This window comes from Colletes gigas, unplaced genomic scaffold, assembly GCF_013123115.1.
Source record: "Colletes gigas isolate AHSC1104 unplaced genomic scaffold, ASM1312311v1 Colletes_gigas_Sc00004, whole genome shotgun sequence".
NCBI classification, from domain to species: domain Eukaryota; kingdom Metazoa; phylum Arthropoda; class Insecta; order Hymenoptera; family Colletidae; genus Colletes; species Colletes gigas.
In genome coordinates this window covers 2,731,714-2,750,928 of record NW_025106633.1, presented here as the reverse complement: position 1 = coordinate 2,750,928, position 19,215 = coordinate 2,731,714, and the positions used below count along the sequence as shown (strand labels likewise).

The following is a 19,215-nucleotide window of genomic DNA, read 5'->3' as shown; positions in this document are numbered from 1 at the left end:
TTAATCGAAACTCGATGGTCTTGAAGTTTCTAGTTTCCTCTCAATACCGATTGAAGTATCGGAAAGACACGGGAACGTTGGACTTTGACAGGATGATTGCCACTAAATACGCTCTCACCGTTGATAATACTGCTTTCCCACGTTCGATACTAGTAATAAATTTCTTCTGTAATAGTGGTCGAAACGAAACGCTGGATTCTTGACAGGAATTCCAATCTTTACAAAGCAATCAGCTAGAGCAGTTTCACTTGATTTACCGAGCCTAGGTGCATTCCTCGGTCTCTTCCGCTGTTACACTTTCATAATCGGGAGCCTAATTTGAACTAAACTTGCGATTCAATCTCATAAATACGCGGTTCCTGATCGTGGAGCTTTTTATGATATCCTTACAATATCCATGATTACGTATAACGCGTGTTAAATCATGCTTGTTCGGTTACTCGAAACCACGTTTCCGCCTTTTCGATACTTGTTGCTTTTACAAAGCGACATAATCCTCGAACAGGAGAGTGGAATGTTTGTCAAACTATCACTTTATTAAATTTTAATTAGCAACTAGCAAGTTTTGTAATTCTCATTTTCCTCGAAATAAATTTAGCAACAAAACTGTCCTGGTAAAACAAAATTGACATGGTTCGGGCACGGTTAGTATCCGAGGTTGGCATAATTTCTCTCATACGTAAACGATTACAATTCGGAGCAATGAGTTGGCATCGTGGACAATTTAATTCTCCACGGGGCTATTATTAAATAAACATTTTCAATGATTGGAACGTGTTTCGCGCACGCGGAAACGCGACTCGAAGCAAACGCGTTATTAACGATCGTCGACGCGTAGCGATAGATCTACAAGGATCTACTCGATTGATCTCGAGTCTCGCGTGGATTTCATCCGTAGCTACCAACACGTCTGATTGTATATCCAGCTGGCCCCCCTCCTCCTGCTAGGTTCTCCCTCTCTGGTCGGTTTTCATTTTCTGCTACCCTCCCACCAGGGTCTCTTCCTTCCTCTAGCTCTCTTCGTCCGACCAAACGACCTCGTCGCGGACGAGAGAACTCGGGCCCCACGGGACTGGAAACGTCGCAGCCGCGCACGCGTCTTTCCGTGGGGACCGGATACGGAGGGGGCCCAGTAGTCCCGCCGAGAAACTTTGAAATATGGAAGGAGCCGGAGCAAGAGAGAGAGGAACCCCGAGCCCCCTATACGGGGCCCCTGGCTGGTTAGAGCGGAGAGGTTTGGGGAGTTGCAAATACAAATTCACGAAACCCCAGTGGCGTAAGACTCGTGACGTTTTCGGTTCGATCCGAACGTTTGGCACGATTCCAAATTAGTGATCCATGTCAATACGATCTACGAGATGCAACGAGTATGGCGTCTGTATCCTATTTTGGTGATTTCTTCAACCCACTTGTACCATTAGTATAAATCACTGAAATATTTGTATTTGGGTTGAATAAAAATAAATTGGGGATTCCTTCACAGTTGCAATTCATCGTAGTATTAAATTTTATAATGACTTTATACGATTTGTCACACTAAGGCGACCTTATTGTAAAATATATGATATTGTGATGGATCTGTTAGCATGAAATTCAGATCCACGAACATAGATCTTCCCCATGACACGTTCGTTTTCCTTTCTACGGTGTCATTCTGACCTTGCATGTTGTTTTTCAGCTATTTTACGGTTAGACCACACGATCAATCACAGTCATGGCATTGCGTCGCACTTACGTTATCCAATTTTGTTAAGGTGCGGTTGATAGATCAATTAGGCTACCGTGCTTGGTTCATGGTACACCAGAAATACCAAGCGGTCAAAAGTCACGAGTAAATTTGCACTATAATAACACTCTTACTTTTCTGTTTACTACTTGATAGTAAATGGTAAGAAGTGTTAATAGGCAATAATCTTACTTTTATATTGCATCGATTCGAACTAGCAGTGAGTGAAAGTTTCGTTTCATTTCAACCTGCAGAATCATCCCCTCAAGGGATAACGATTAATAACCAATTATAGTTGACATATTTATTAGAGCTATTAAAATGAAATCGTATTGCACGAAGTACCTTACTCGATAGGCAATTTACGATACGATTTAAATTTCGTATCCGTAATCTGTAACTCGATAATTATACGAAAGTTCATTTTGAAGAGAGGCGTTGGAAAATTTAAGCCTCCGTTCTCCATATTAATTTTCCCCGTTTAACGCCCGTCCTCGAGGCCCTAACTTTCTTATTTTTAACCACTTTTTCGCGTTTCTGATGCACCGCGCGGACGCCTCTTCCGCGGCGAGCGTTCCTTTCACCCTGGAAGAGGATTCAGGCCTACGCCAGTGCGCTCGGTTATGGAACCAGCGTCGCGGCCACCTAGGATTTAGAAAAATTCTATAACGTCGCGCGCGTCGAACGGGCGACCGCTCGCGCGCCAGACGCGCGTGTTTCACTTTTCCGCGGAACTTACACGCAAGGGGGGCTCGCTCGCTCGCGATGCGCGTCGGGGGAAAGCGGACTATAAAGACGGTGGAGTCTTGGGGGGAAGTATCCAGTAAAGTCTGGACTTCGACCAGTTATCGAAGTGCCTCCGAGACATGAAAATTTTGGTGAGTACACGGAACGTCTATCCTCCGTAGACCGAGAACTCTGTACAACGTAGAAATCCCGAACTACTCTATTTCTATACTTTATATATTCTGATATCTCGACGTTTGCCTATTCAGAACAGTCAAAGTTATTGCCGTTGTCTCGTAAGAAAGAACTTCGAGCTAGTTTTCCCCAATCGACCCTACTGATTGCAGCTGCTGACGATATTTCTGGGCCTGCTGGCCACGGCGATCAGCAAGGAGGAGAAGAAAAAGGACGCCGAGCCTCAGGAGTCCAACGTAGAGAAGAAACAAGACAAACGGGGACTCAGTCATCTCGAAGGTGGCTACGATGGCGGCGACTACGGCGGAGGACACGAGCTATCCGGAGGAGACGGTGGCGGTTACTCGTCCGGTTATGGCGGCGGATACTCTGATTACGGGGGTGGTTACGGAGGTGGTTACGGAGGCGGTGGCGGCGGCGGCGGCGGCGGCGGCGGCTACGACGAGGGTAGCAAAGTAAAAGAGATCACAATCGTGAAGAGCGTCAAGGTCCCGTACCCGGTCGAGAAGAAGGTCCACTACCCCGTGGAGAAGCAAGTACTCTACCCCGTTAAGGTACCGGTACCACAGCCCTACCCTGTCGAGAAGAAGGTACCGGTCCCGGTGAAGGTTCTCGTCAAAGTTCCCGTGCACATACCCCAGCCCTATCCGGTGGAGAAGAAAGTGCCGTATCCGGTCCAGGTCCCGGTAGAGAGGCCGGTGCCCTACAAGGTCTACATCCCTCAGCCCTACCCGGTGGAGAAGAACGTCCCGTACCCGGTCAAGGTACCGGTACCACAACCGTACCCGGTCGAGAAGCCTGTCCCGTACCCGGTGAAGGTCATCGAACACGTGCCGCAACCGTTCCCAGTCGACAAACCGGTGCCCTATCCGGTGAACGTGCCCATCGACCGACCGTACCCGGTCCACGTACCCAAACCGTACCCGGTCCCCGTCGAGAAGCATGTTCCAGTGCCAGTCGTGAAGACGGTACCCTACCCGGTCAAGGTTCACGTCGACAGACCAGTAGGAGTGCCCGTCGAGAAACCGGTGCCCTACGAAGTCAAGGTGCCCGTTCCTGCGCCGTACCCCGTCGAGAAGCCCGTTGCTGTACCGGTGGAGAAACCAGTGCCCTACGCGGTCAAGGTACCCGTCGAGCGACCCGTGCCCGTCGAAGTCTCGAAGCCCGTGGCTGTGCCTGTGGCCAAACCCGTGCCCTACCCGGTTAAGGTACCGGTCGCCGTATCCGTCCACGGTTACGGCGGTGGTTCCGGCGGAGGAGGTTACGGCGGTGGTTCCGGCGGAGGAGGTTACGGCGGTGGCTACGGCGGAGGATACGGCGGAGGCTCCGAGGGCGACTACGAGTCCAGTTACGGAGGTCACTACTAAAGGGCTTCCAGAGGTCGTCAGCCAAGCCTGACGGCGATCTGATTGTGCCGCGCGTCGCGTTGCTTTACCATCCCCGAGGGTTCGACGACGCGACCAAGGGGGATGTATATTTATTGCATAATCGGTCCTTTCAGAGCATATCGCTGGACCCGGAACCGGCCGTAGGAAATTCTTTGTACAGCGGGGGGCGGCAGTTATTTAGCGCGGCCGGTTCTTCCGTCAGCGAGTTAGACGGGGCGGAGTTGAGCAAATTCTATTCGCGAAGAATCCCATACGTTGCTCGCGAATAGAATTTGCTCGACTCTATTAGACGGTAGAGTTTCGATATAACTTTTTGATACCTGAGTACCTAAGAATACACATTTGTATACACGATGCATCGTACAAAGATTCTGTATTGTTCGGCGATCGTGAGCGACTCGATCGTCGGTGGCGCGACCAACGCCTCTGTACCGTGTCTTTCGCTTCTTTCTAATAAAACCAAAGAGCAAAATCGAGGATTTGTCAGTACCTTGGTATCCCCGACGCGTCGATCCTGTTCCATTATCGTAGCGTTGCGGGCGTTTTCACCGATTCGCTGGTTTCCGGAATCGTATCAAGGCCGCGATCGTGAGTTTTTCGTGGGTTTCGTAACGTCGAATTGCGCCGACGAACGCGGAACACGGCGATAACATCTTCGATTCCACTTTCCACGATGCGCGTAACGCAACGTTTCCCGGAAAAGTTGGAAAGCAACGAAAGCCCGCGAACGATTGTTTCGTCCTGCGAATCCGTTAACGCGGAAGCGGCCTGGTGTAATTAGCGCAACGAAAAAAACTGACCGGCAATTAGTTGGTCAGAGTCGAAGAAAGGGAAACTTTCATTCACCCGTCGTAGATAACGAACGAATCGACGATCGCGTAACGCTTCCAATTCGATGGAATCGCGTTACCTGATACATTTGACGTTCGATCTTAAACGCTCGCACGTGCGCCTCCATCGTGCACAGAGAAAGCTTCTTTCTCTCGGGATCGCGGATGATCCAATCACGAGTAGGCGTAGAATCGGGCATATCACCGGTGAAATCGTTTGTCGTGATCGCAACAGGTGGAGGAATTAAATACGCTCGTCGAATTGTGGGTCGAAGAAACTGCACACGGTAGTTGGCAATTTTTTTTATTTTATTTTTCAACCTTCCTTGTCCATTGGAAATTATATAACGCGCTGGAACGTATCGTTTCACGTTGCAGCGAAATAATTCATGATTTAGGAAGTGGTGGGTTACAAATATGGTGGCTAAATTGCTGATTATCAGTTTAGCTTATTCGAACGGTGTGAAACTGTATGCAATGGCGTTCGTTAAAGGTTGTCGATGAGTTTAAATCCATGGAAGAATTTTGCAAAACCTCATTACTCTTTTATCAACCTTTAAAGTCCGGGTGATTGTTTCGTCGTGCATTGTATTTATCTTCGAACGAAGACGGTATTTCACCCGACAAATGTCACGCTTTCGGTGAACTTTAGAATCTTCCTTCATGGAAGAATAGAAAACAGCATTACTCACCGTATGTACGGGATGTTCGCTGGAACGTGGTACTTGGAGCCGGGGTCAAAGTCGTCCTCCGACCTCAAAACGGGTGGCTTGATCCCGGCATATTGCTCCATGAGACGATGCCAATGGCAATTATAGTCTTCCCTGTTGATGTAACCGCGAAAAACGTCCCATCTCCATGTATCCAACGCGATGCTGAAAGGCAGCATCACCAGAGTGTCCATCGCCAGGGAAAACAGGTAGTTAATGTCCGCTGTCGATTCGTCGATGTATTTGTTGCCCAGTCCCAGAGTCTGTAGATGATGTGGGGTCGCGATACTAAGACCCACGGCTTGACCCACGGCTTCGTGGAAACCTGTGTCAACGCAATTGTTACTCATCGATCATTGTCGGTGACAAAGTTTGCGAGATTAAATTCCGCGTCGGTGAAAGTCGTGATTTTTGCGAATAAACGTGAGGTCGTTTGATATCCAAAGTGTATTCGCGGAGGGAAGTACAGTACTCACTTTGTCTTAAATTAAAGATAGAGACTTTAATGTCTCGGGGTTCATTCGATCATAGTAATAAACTTATTTTCACCGTTTCTAATATTGTAATATTTTTATTTTTCAGACGCTGTAATCATTGGGGAAAGTGGCTGGCAATTAATCGGATCGATTCTTGGCCTATCGGATTTACGAAACCAACGTTTGAACTATCTTTCCGCCACAGGGCCGAACGGTAACGTAACACTAATGCTGCTACGAAACGAAATCGATCAGGATACAGTCTAAACTTTTGCAGGTCCGTGACAGCTTGATTCATAAGTCAGATAATTGGTCTGCCTTTCAAATTGATTGCGAGCGAGTTTAGCAGGCAGTTGCATATTCATGTCTACAAAAGGAATGTTATTATACGCCTGGAGTCGAATACGTACTGAAGAACCGGAAAGATTATCACTGGATGGGATTCAGATTCATCGACCAGACCTTTTATTAGAAGCGATTATTTTACCGTTGGTTAGGGTTTTATATTGTGCGATATAAATTAATCGATTTATACTTTACGAGGGGAAATACAGATTTCTCTCGTTTCTTTATTAGTCCTTGCAGTTTACTGCTTCGATCAACACGTATTATTTAACGATCCAAATATAAAAATTTTTGCAACTCGCACCGATACGCGAAATCATCAACTTGGAACCGAAGTCATTATCGTTCCTTTCTCTTTCTTCTATTTCGTAACTTTAAAATCACACAACTTCTGTCAATGTGCGGTGGAAAAAAACTTACAAACACGCGGAAACGTACACATAAATACGCGTGAATTATGTCGGAATCGTTTTATAAAATTTTGTAAGTTCTATCCAGGCTTCCTTAACGTTCTACCTTGGGAATTGACATTTTCATCCCCTCGTGAAGTCAGATTGATCTAATTTTTGTTTGTATTCCCATCAAAAATCGAAACGTAGTTGTTGCTAAGTATTCCAACAGAATTTACAATTATTTCAGCCTAGATAGCCAACGATCGTTCATGTATTTTAGTTATCGAGAAGGAGTGAAATTATTTGATGAGATTGTTAAAAATTTGAACATCCACGGTCCCATTTTTCGTTTCTCCTCATCGTGGAGTATCGTTACGGAGCAAAATGTCGATTTCAGGTTTTACGGGGTCCCGTGAATCGAGCAAAGCAAGGTCGGAGGCATCGATGGAGATTTGTTTTCATAGTGCGATTCTAACGGGGCGAACGACCGGCCGTAGGAACGGTGAAAGCGCGATTATACCATAATAAAAATATTTTAACGATCTCCTGTACGGACTGTGGAGAGTACTCGCACATCCACTCGGACAACGCGCGCTCATGCTCGCGCAAATCCACGTTGACCGTATCGCGCTCGCTCTCGCTTTCGCGTTATTACTCGTAAAAGTCCCGGCGTGGACCGCCTACCGGAAGTCGAACGGCCCGCTTACGTAACCAACGCGTGTCGTCCATCGGTGCCATCGCTTCTTCGTTTCTTTTCCGTGGCGGAATCGTAGCGACGCTTTGCAATTCGATTCTTGCAAATACAAAGTGTTTCCTTCTCGAGGAAACTGCCATTGTGACTTTTTATTTCGCTCGCGCTCTATTTACGGACGATCATTGGTCTATCGATTCGAGGTAAACGACGTTGAAGAACTTAGTATACTAAAAATCGAAACTCGATTGATTTCATTTACGCAACTGTAAATGAAACTATCTAGAACGTATAGCAATACAAATTGGTTCGCATCGTTCACGATTGCAGCCATTGAGCATATATTTAGACTTCTCATTCGTTATCTTCAGTTTAATTTCAGTTAAATTTATTTAATAATGTTACTTCCAAAGGTACTCCAAAACGGTGGTACCAAGTAGCTCTGTCATTTTGTGAAACTTTGTAAATCTATTGTGACACGAATCTTGTGTCTTTTTCATTTTTAGAGCCATGGCAGAATAACTCAGAATATTGGTGTGTATTTTTTTATATTTTTAACATAGTGACTTTCTACTACGAAGCTGAAACAAATTCCGAATAGTTCTAAACAGAATGATCATCTTTCAGAAAATTTCATGGATTTGGTCCAGCAGTTAACCAGACGAGTTGAAGAACGTATGGTAGTAAGGAAAACGAAAATGTGCGTTTGAACGAGAAATAGTGTTTGATTAGCGTACCTGGATTGGCACCGTCCCTGAATTCGCGAGGAAGTCCGCTGTATCGCAAGAAATACTGAATGTGTGCCATCTCGTGGTGCACCGTGATCAAGTCCTTCATGGTGACCTTGGTACACATCTTGATTCTGCTCGCGCGGCACAAACCAATTAAGACGAAGATCAGAAAAGCCGATTGCCTCTCGATTGTTCGCGAACAGTTTAACGAGAGGAATTCCATTGAATTACCTGTAATCCAAGCGATTGCAAAAGTCCCATGCGGAGGCTTGGCAAATCAGAGGCCGGTCCCCGGGGTCGACGATTATGCTACCGCTCCAGAATTCTGGCGGCATGGCGCTCAGGTTCAAGGACAAGAAAAATTCCTCCGCGATTCGGAACATCTCTATCGGCGTGTAACCCTGAGAAATGGCAATGAAAAGAATAATTCTAATATACTGTGCAAGTTTTCGATTCTACAAGACTACGGAATTTTTGGGGACCGACGACGGTATGTTAAATTAATAATTCTCTGTTGGTAGTCGTCAAAGCTCGTTAAGCTAGGCGTCAAATGCTTCGCAAAAGGTAATTTACCGGGTAAGAAAGATATTTCGAACAGATCGACTTTCGAGTTGTCATTTCTGTGATTTAATATCCCCGAGAGATCAAAGTTCCGCAACGCCCGCAATAAATTCCGCTCACAATGGACAATGAAGAGAAAGAAAAATATCGCGTTGGAAATAGGCGAGCGAAACACTCCAGAATTTCTCGCGTCTTCGCTTACTTCACCGTTACTTTCGAATAATAACTTAACATAACGCGTTACTTTCGATTCCATTTGGGAAACAATAGGTCCGTCGCGCTGAATTCATTATGCTATCGAAGTTAATTCCCTTGACAAGAATTATGTAACTTTTTACCATGGCTTGCATTTCCTGAGTAACGTCCAAGTAAGTTTTTCCGGGGTACGGTAGCGTGATGTCGATGATGTTGCTCCAAGATTGGGCCCAAATGTTACCTATCGAGTTCAAACATCGTTAACGAACCCCTTGGAAAGAGTTAATTTCTCACGTCAAGTTTAATTTGCAACTTTGGCTTCGTACCAAGTATGTGAGCCGGAAGGGGAGCATGAGCGCCGATTTTTTCCGGTCCGTACAAGTCCCTCAATTTCCTCCTCACGTAAGCGTGCAGTTCCTCGTAGAGTGGTCGCACCATTTCCCAAACCCCTTCGATATCCTGCTGCAGATTAGGTGACTCGTATGGGAACATCCAATATTCGGCAGCGTCGGTGAAGTCTGCACAAAGAGATAATTATTTCAATTATTTTCACTAAACGTTCAGTACGTAACATATGTATACATTCTTAAATCTTTGGTCAATATTAGCGTACAAATGGTAGCACATGATAGTGATTTCTCACTGAAGATATATTTATTTATCAAAGACCTCTGGGTAAAAAATATTTATGAAAATTGTAGGAAGGCTACTGTTTCTTGTCTTGGTTCACTGGGGACTCAACGTGGTCCCGATTTACAGTACTTCAAATTCTGTAATAAAAGTTATTTTCTGCTTATCACTGCACTCAGACCCATCACCAGAGGTCTTCGATGCTAAGCTTTCGATCAAAGGGAAGGTTTAAGCTTTATATCATGACCTACTCGATTTCCCATCATCATTCAACCTACTGTTCAATCTCGCAGCCTCGTTGTTCAAGGTAACAAGCTGCTGATAAAGGTCTTTGATCCTCATTCCACTGCGTCTCCTCCACTCCGTCCATACGTACTGTAACTCGTCCCAGTTCCTGCTCCTAGCCATGATCTGCGATATATCTGCAAAAGGAACATCATTTCTGAACGAACGAGACCAATTTTCTGTCGGTCGAGGACCGGTCAGCAGTTTCACTTGGGACGGGACACGCGCTCGAGCTGCTTTCACGATAATCGCGCGATCAATTTGTCTCAGATGGTTTCTCGCGACACGCGTGTGATCTAAGCTCGAATGGAAAGCGAGAGTTACCGCAGCGATTACGGCTGCATCGATCGCTCTAAATTGACCGCGCCAAACGGCTGGAAGCGTTTCTTGTTTCAATATCGACGTCTCCCGAGAGGAAGGCCCCAGTCCCGCGTCCTCTTTTTCCTTCCTCGGTTCATTACGTTCGAAGCAATGAAATCGCGTTACGTGGTCGTCCTTCTGTCGGCGACGATCCGTGACAGACACTCTTCATGGACGCGGGAAACGCGTTTTCCAGCTGGGAAATTCTGAGATTTTGGTCGAAAGGATCTGTTCAGTTTTGGAGGTAAACAAAATTCTTTCCCCTTTTTGCGGTATATTTTTGCTTAATTTATGAATTGATATTTTGCAAACTCATCGTGATTCGTAACGTTCCCTTATCCTGTGAATCAGAATCCACTCAATATCTGCAAAAGTTTCGGTTGTCTTGAATTTTCTATCTTGGATTTAATTTAAAAGAACTTGAAAGTGACTCTACACTAAGTAATAAAACGTTGACATGAAATGTTTTAGAAACGCATTAGAAGCTCGAGAAATCATCGTTGGGTTAAGCGACCGATTACGCGTTACTCGATGGCAATGTGTTACGCGTTCGCGTTGTTACAGATGAGATCTGTGGCGAGCAAACGTACCATAAACCGTACATGACTGTTCGAAAGACCATAAACTTCCGTGTTGCCGCGGCGGTGCATGATCTTTCGGTGTTGATTGCGCTCGTGCGGTTTACGATCGTCGTTTAGGCGTTCGAAAAGCAACGCGCTCGACTGCGTAATGGCGACGTAGCCGGTTAGTTTCTGATTTGTTCGAGCATTCGCCGGTGATTAGCGTCCGAGGAGGAATTTTACTTGGAATTGATACATCGTAGGACTTAACTTTCGCACCAACCATCTCGTTGTTGACCAAATTAAAGAACAGAGATATCTAAGGTTTAAGTCAGCTCAAGAGAAACGTGTGGGAATATCAAATTTCTATTCTTCGACGTTGGTTGGTTTGGCGTCCCAAAATCCACGGTGCAATTAAAGCGGCGGCAATTCATCGCGAAACAAAAGAGAAAACAACGTAACGTGGAAAGAGGGGGGAAGGGTGTCTGGACAGAGAGTAGCCATGGTAAACTAATTAACGATGAATTTTCATGAACGCGTACCAAACGCAGTCGGTGAAATATTCAACGGTTCGATCGCGCTTTTACGATTAGAGAGGCACTTTCTTGCGCGTAATACTTAAACGCGTTCCGTAGGCAATTTCGCCGCCCGGGAACCGTGAAAATCGGTATCGCGTTTTATTTCTCGTTAAGGTGGTGGACATACACGCGTTATTCATTACCTGGATACAGGCGCAGACCGCACCGGAAGGGATCGTTGTACGCGCAAATACTGGCACCGTTGTACACCGCCAGCATGTCGTTGATCACACGATTATACTGAAAAATAAAACGATCGGTCGACGTTACCGCGAACGTTTTCTCGCCGTGCAAAAAAATGATCGCGGCTCGTTGTTTCCTGCACCCTCGTTTTCTTTTTCTTTCTCTCGTACGGTTTCCGTAAGCATTTGTTGCACTCTCGCTTATTACGTGTAGGAAGGAAATCTATTCTCGAACGTTTACTTCCTACTTTGTTTCACCTTCTCGGATATTCGAAACAAATCGGTTGCGTCGAAAGCGAGACGGAAATGCCGATTTGAATAATTACTCGTTCTCGGTATCCCTTATCGATATTCTTCGCTGATTTTAACCGTAATCTAACGCGAATGATAGTTTTGCTCGAGATTCGGTTTCGATTTCTTTTCTTGTTCCAAGCGTCGGTCGCTTTCTGATTTTTCTGCGTTAATTGAACTCTGTACGAGCAATTTTCTCGCACAGTTGCATCGATTACATTTATTTTGCTTACGGTACCGTCGACGAGAGAGAGGAAAATGTGTTTTCTAAAGCTTACCCTGTCCAGCTGATCCGGTGGAAGGGCCGATGGTCCGACCACGGCCAAATACCTGAGGCGACGCTCGATCGTAGGATCTCTGATATTATTTTTATCGATCTTCGATATCAAGAACCAGGCCTGGTTCTGAAAATCCGCGTATGTTCGTTGCGCTTCCAACTATAATCAAACATGGAATCGTTAAGGGAGCTTAAAAAAAATTATTCAAAAATAAAACAGTGACGTATCGCGCAGACCAGAAAGAGATTTGCCTCGATCTATTTACTGGATAGCTAAAACAGTGATTTCGTTGCGTACAGGTTGGACACTCTATGAATGACAAGTACATAGCAATCGTCGTTCGAGCGGAACTGGTTCGAAGCGCAAATCACCGAGAAACTAGTTTACCGTTAGAGATAAACACCTGCTATCTCCACCCTTTCCTAGATTACCGATAAAAGACCCGTCGGGGAAAAAGGAAAACCAGCATACTCGACGACGAGAAATTTTCCTTTTTAATGAAAGGACGACGTAGAAGAGGAAAGAAAAGTCGAACGCTTTTTCAATTCACCTCGAGGCAATGGTAGTTCGCGAACGCAAAATTCTCGTAATTGGCAGTCAGAGATTCGCAAAGGGAACGAAAAGAAGGGGGCCACCGGTGACCGACGATTGTCATTAGCATCACGCGAGCTCGTGGCAGCGGATTTCGCGTCGAAGGCTGCGGATTTCTGTTCCCGTCGTTCGGCTGGATGACGGCGTCGTTGCGAAACCGTTCGAGACGTCGTCACAATGGCTGGGAACCGTTCCCGCGGAGGTGTTCGGCCCCTCGACGGACAATAAAGGACGCCCCGCGCTACGGTGAAATCCCCGTGCACGCGAAAACAGCAGATTCCCCCGCGTCCCGGTGGAAGCGCGACGACGTTCGACGGTCTCTCACGGGCCGATTCGTAGAGGAGGTCGAGGTCTTCAGCGGCAGTTCCATCGAGATACCGTCCAATGATCGCTGCACGTATGTAAACGTGGATCATCGATTCCCAACGGGGGAGGCGGAAACGATCAACAAAATTTGAATGCTTCGGCTGCAACGAAGCTGCAAGCTTGGAACACACGACCGTTGGAACGAATTTTTGTTTCGAATTGGAAAAATGAGAAAAAACCAACGACTCGAATGCAGTCGAAATTGACACAGTCAGTTTAACTGTACTTGAAAGTACCGTTCGCATAATTTGGAAAGGAAAATAGAACGATAAGAGAGCATCTGTGGGCCCGCTTTTTCGGCTATCGAAATCCATGCGGGCATTTCGGACACGAGTTCACCTCGAAACGCTATTGTACCCAGTTACAGGAGTTTCGAAAGTGTCGATGAAGAGTATAATATCGAACGCTAAACATGCATTTTTCTATGAATCGGAATGAAGAGCAGAACTGAAATTACGATGTTATTGTTATCCAATGTGACAAGGAACTTTTTCACGAGTAATTTAAGGTATAATTATTGTAATTGAAGATTTACCGCTTGTATCTGCGTGTACTCGTTGACGTCCGTTTCGTACGCCCACTGTCCCGCGACGTTTGCGCTGCATCTTTCGGCGCCAAGGAAATCCAGTCTCGCCAAAATATCTTGCAGCTCCGTATCCGTAGCAGGAAATCGTCTACCGAAATTGTCTCGTGAATCGTCCCTCAGCGAGGGTAAATCCAGCTGGCCGGAAATGAGGGAGAACAGAGCGAGGAGGACCCAAGTGGACATGATCTGCAAATAAATTACTGCTATTAAAATTGCTTCTCAACCCTCTTCAACCAAAAGTCGTCGATTATATCGAAGACAGTGATTCGAAGAGGAGCCATTTTTATCATTCGGATTGACAAGGAAAAAAAAATACGTATTCGCAGCAATCATTAATTTTGAACTGCTCTCGTCGAGTTCGCTTTTTCTTGTAAAGTCGCTCGCGTAGTGGAGCAGGTAATGGAAGAAGCCGCGCACAATTTAAAGTAACGAGAACACCGGCCAATTTAACTGTAGACTATTACGCTACCGTAAGAAATTATATTGTTTTCATAAATCATGCCACGACGGCGTCACGAGCGGACCGTTTACATGCAATTCATTTGTTGACTTCACGGTCACGTGTTACGTCTTCGCGTTACGTATTTCCTCCCGGCATGAAAGACTACTCGCTCGCGCCAGTAGGTCATCCGCGATCGCATCGAGATCCAGCGACCTTGAACGTTCGATGCTTAACTGGATCTGATCGTGACACGCGAAACTAACGTGTGGGAAACTTGACTTTTCGCGATGCTTGAGACAGAATTTCGATACCATTTTGTTACAATTTTCCCAGCGGTTTTCCCTTCGGAACAATTCAAAATACGACGAAGATTTCACTGCTCCTTCGTGCCTTTATGCGTATGATTATATTAGGGTTAAACACCAGTGTTTCATAAGGCAACCATTTTGGGAACTACCACTGGATATCTGCTATTCATTTTAATACTTCGCAATATATTGAGTATTAAAAATTCTCACGGCATTCTTCTAAATTGATAAAGAAAAAGGTGTTCCCATCCAACCCTTTGAAGATTCGACTACCAGTGTTCTAAGCTATCAAAAGTTGAAGTCATTTTAGAGTATTGGAATCGAGATCAACTCAGTGGTGATTACAAAGGGGGCAGTAGGGCTTCAGGGATTTAAGTCGTAATTCTAATTTTAAGAAATTAGCCGAAGCGTCGCCTTTACGTGTTTGTCAACCCTTTCCGCGTCTTCCAGTAGCCACTCACATTCACCACCAGAAGGAACAAAGACACAGTGATCGCACAAGGGGGTAAAATGTTTGCACCTTTCAGAAACCCCTGTACACTATTACCCCCTGATAGGAACACACAGACATCCACGAATCCCTCAAAACTTTTTTCGCGGTTTTTCACCCTTTCGAGCAGGACGTTCACCTGGAGATATCTCTTTCCCTCTGTTAGGCTGAAAAGTCACCCTCGAAAGACGATCGTCGCGTGTGAAAGTGGGAGAGACTTACTAGTCCTCTCATCCCCCGGTACGGTGCGAACTGTCTGGTAGATCCTCGATAGATCGGCACGGGCGATCACGGGTTGCGACGACACAAGGATGAAACGCGACGACGAGTGACGAGCGTTTGTTTCGTCGTGGAGTTGCTAAAAGCCTCGTGGCCGATGGCAAGTGTACATTTATCCCTGCGTGGCGGTTCGAACGCGACCACGGAGAGGTCAACCATAGCGAGAGGTGGGGATCCGTGCACACCTCGGTGTCGTCGTCGCTCCCAAGACGCCTCTGGAGCCGCGTGGGGGTCTGGAAACGCCGGGAAAATGGAGGGAAAAGGCCCGAACTCTAACCCAGAGACACTTAACTTCGGGCCAACTTGTTACAGCCGAAGCTCGCGTGGAGCTATCTATAAATATAAATTTTCTAACGATCGTGGAGTCTAAGAGAATTATCGATCATCAAGGACTGTTAAAATCTATCCTTGTGGAAGTAAGAAATAAATTAGTAACGAAGAGAGGACGCAAAAGAGACGAAATGGGTCACGAAAAAGGAAACAGAATCGAGGGCCAACTTGCCAATTGCGAAAGCCCCAGAAGCTCTCACGTTGACGAGCCTTGTCATGCTTGTCAAGCCCCTCTCAATGAGCCTCATTGTCTACGCGACGACCACGCGCCTCCTTTGCATCTAGTAATAGTAGGAATATTTAATTCGCGACTCCTCTTCGAGGTCTACGAAAGTTACCAAAATAATTTATCGCCTCGAAAAGTGGATCGTGAAATTAAGCAATGGAGACTTGTCTGGTTTGTTTAAAAAATCGGTGTATTCATTACACAGTGAAACGATATTGTTTTGACCGTAAAAGATAGATCTGTCGAACTCTCGAGGGACTGGGGATCATTGGCAGCTTGAAGGACGTTTCAATCGGGGGTTCGATTTATTTGTACCGAAAGGGTTGGACGAAGCACTTCGGTCGGCTATCGATCAAAATAACGACGGACGAAAGATGAATCGAGACTCGGCGGATGATGGATCGAGGGAAATAATGCGCAGAGATAAAGTTTACGACGAAGTGGAGCGAAAAGCGGCGGGAAAATATTTGATGGGCGACTCGACCACGCGCTATCTGTTATTCGTTTGCCTCGATACGTTCGTGCTAGGTTCAGTTCGATCTGCGTATGAAAAAGCGATCATTGAAATCCGCGAAGGCAAAAAAAAATGACTAGCGTGATGATTCATCGACGGTTCATCTAATTGCGTAATTATCTTCCAGAGCTAATCTCATCGACACCGCTTCCTGCTTCTCTCGGCTACTTGCCTATCCTGAGAATTCAAGCGCCATTGTGTCACCGTCGTATCAGCCTTTAATTCAAATCGTGATTCATAATTTTGCAAGTTTTAATGACGTGGGAAGCCGTCGGGGTAAAATTACAGGTCCGTCCACGGCGTTGATTGTAGTCTTCGGGGGGAAGCTTTCGAGACGATTAATCGTCATCCTCCGTTGTATGCGGTGTCCTTTAACCGAACACCATGATTCATAATTTAGTGACTTTTCATGTAATGGCGTGGACGTCGTGGATTCTGGCTTGTTCGTAGAAAAAATCAATACAATTTTTAAGCAATTTTCGGTCATTTTTCCTAACTTTTAGGTGATCCATCCAATAAATAGTAGCTTCTTCGTATCTTGTAATCGTATATTAATTTTCATGGGATATTGATCAAAGATTTATGCAGCACATTATGCAGATTAGATTAGAAAAAGCATCTTTTCTCGATTAAAAATACATGTTTGAAATTTTCTTACCGACTATCCCAACATCGATCGTTATGGACCTTTCGATCATTCCGTCAGTTTATCGCCTCCCGCGTCAATTATACAATTTTCCAACGTTCGAAAACAATTAGCCGTGGGAAACAATGCGAGGCGAAATCATCGATCAATATTCACCGCGTTGAAGTCTCGTCCAAGGCGATCGTCGGTGCGGCCACCGGTTTGCGCTCGTTTTCATCGCGGTAGAGATCGTGAAACGCGTCCACGCGTGATGCATAACGGTGACTAAACTCGGCTCATTCATCGACATGAAAATCATAAACAACCGCGCCCTGCTATGAACGAGAATAGTCTCACGATGATCTCTCGAGGAGCGCGTATACGCGGTTAAGGTGTATCGTCTAGGCCAGTTCGCCAGGCCTTGAGCCGATACGGCGAAGCTTTTACCGCGTGCACGCGTTTTTTGAACGATGTATTCCACATAACGAGAACCGTTCAGGTTTGCGTAACATCGGATTCTTTATGCGCGCGACGCTCAGGGAAAAATGGCTTTTCGAATCGCGACGGACCCGCGGGAACGAGTTTTAAAAAACGGTCCGTCGTAAATTGCGTGGACGGAGCTATTTTAAATTTCGCGATCCCGTCTGCAATTACCGTCGTCGACTCGACGAAATTGAATTAACTCCGAGAAGGACAAGACGAATTCAGGTTTCAATGCCGCGCGCGTAAAAGCCAGAAGCTGCTCGTGTACGCAATCGTGGCAGGTGGTTTTAGTTTTGAAAGCGCGCCCCGTGTTCTCCCAGCGAGCCGCTTCGACAATGCTAATCTCATCGGGAGATAATGGGTGCACCGGTCCCACGTACTGGCCGCAATTCTGGGTTCAAGTACGCGAACGTTTACGCGGCTCAGCCGTGCGTTTCTTCAGCCTTCTTTGCCAGCCGCTAACAGCTCTTCGCGAGTATTGCATCTCGCCAGACATTGTTCTCCTCAAAAGTATCGACCTACTTTTTCGCCCGCCATCTCCGTCTAAATTATATTCCTATCGATCGAGGTGAATACCATTGACTAAAAAACACACTGAACTCGAGTGTCGCGTTTTTAACAACCCGGAATTACGTAAGATCCGGTGGTTAAAAATTGACTGATCCTCTTAGGACATCCGGCCCAAATTTTTGTCCCTTTGTTCCTTTGCTTCGTTCGTTGGTGTACTCTTTTCTTCTTACAATAAACATCGACCTACTTCTTTTCGGTTTTCTGCCTTTCTTTCCCGGGCTGTCTTCGCCCGTGTATTGTCGGCCATTGAGGCCGGATGATACAAAACGACACTCTGTTTACGAAGCAATTGAGCAATTATGATTTTAATGCGCTGAGAAGGAGCCGTAAGAAGTAATTTAGAGCGCGAGGCTTCTATTTTAAATACAATGCTACGTGTGTTGGAAGAATAATGAATCGAAAGGGACTGTTTATTTCTATGCGGGAGATTTCGTAACCGAAATAAAAAGAACGTTGAAATTGCAAACGGGTCGATGTCTGAAATTTATTTCGCTGTTCTTTCGATGGAACGAAACTGACATAATACTGGGAGAAACAAAATGTCGAAGGTGTTTAAACGTACTTGGACGTCCGCGTGACGCACGAAAAAAATACTTCCTACCGACAAACTTCCTTCGCGCACGCACGTCGCTATGCAAATCCGCACGTAGCGTCGAGAGACAATCGCGATGCAATCGTAATTGCACGCCAGAAACCGGCAATCGTCGTTCTTATTATAAACCGGCCGATGAAACGTGGGAAAGCTACGATACCTGTTACCGGTATTACGCGAGCGCGTTCAAGAATTATTCAGAGTGGTGTGCAAAGACAAGGTCGATTCGTTAAACGACAGGAACACCTTTTCGTCAACCTGACAGTCGACACGAGATTCCTCCTTGGAGGTCAGCTACGAGGAAAACGGATCGAAAAGTCCGAGATCGGTAAACGCGATATTATAATCTCGTATCTGTCGAATTTAAAAATTTATCTTTTTACCGACACTAACAATTTCTCCAGGTTCAGGCCCTTTTAGACAAAATTTAATTATCTAGGGCAGCGTTTAATGTTACATACATAAAATATATAGACTGCTGATGGTTCATTATTCAAACGAACGATGCATCATCGGAAACCACTTTTTCTTCTCAACGCGTTGATGACTGTCACACCAGTTTTTTACGACGACCTCGATACTTTTAGTATCAATATTTCAATGAGGTAATTGTTATTTTATAGCATTTCCAGTGATAGTCATTTAAAGGTTTACGAGCACCGGGGTTTATACAGGGTGTTTGG

General features: G+C 45.7%; 2 protein-coding genes across 4 annotated transcripts in view; one reads left to right on the top strand and one right to left on the bottom strand.

The window, feature by feature from the left end:
• LOC122394838 (angiotensin-converting enzyme) overlaps positions 1-17,052 on the bottom strand; it is a 58,140-nt gene extending 41,088 nt beyond the window's left edge. The window contains exons 1-10 of one of the 3 annotated variants that reach the window (XM_043391985.1): positions 16,921-17,052; positions 13,623-13,859; positions 12,131-12,289; positions 11,523-11,619; positions 9,875-10,018; positions 9,293-9,484; positions 9,110-9,207; positions 8,442-8,611; positions 8,217-8,341; positions 5,558-5,900 (exon numbers count right to left, since the gene is read on the bottom strand). In XM_043391985.1, the coding sequence (XP_043247920.1) occupies positions 5,558-5,900; positions 8,217-8,341; positions 8,442-8,611; positions 9,110-9,207; positions 9,293-9,484; positions 9,875-10,018; positions 11,523-11,619; positions 12,131-12,289; positions 13,623-13,856 (1,562 nt within the window). In that variant the 5' untranslated portion in view covers positions 13,857-13,859; positions 16,921-17,052. Of the gene's footprint in view, positions 1-5,557; positions 5,901-8,216; positions 8,342-8,441; positions 8,612-9,109; positions 9,208-9,292; positions 9,485-9,874; positions 10,019-11,522; positions 11,620-12,130; positions 12,290-13,622; positions 13,860-15,052; positions 15,266-16,920 lie in introns of those variants that run through there. The other 2 variants (XM_043391983.1, XM_043391984.1) reach the window with 2 other exon arrangements.
• Positions 2,593-4,014, top strand: LOC122405494 (proline-rich protein 4-like). Its single transcript, XM_043410290.1, has 2 exons — positions 2,593-2,604; positions 2,800-4,014. The coding sequence occupies exons 1-2, from the start codon at positions 2,593-2,595 to the stop codon at positions 4,012-4,014; spliced, it is 1,227 nt and encodes a 408-aa protein (XP_043266225.1).
• Positions 17,053-19,215: the final 2,163 nt, after the last annotated feature.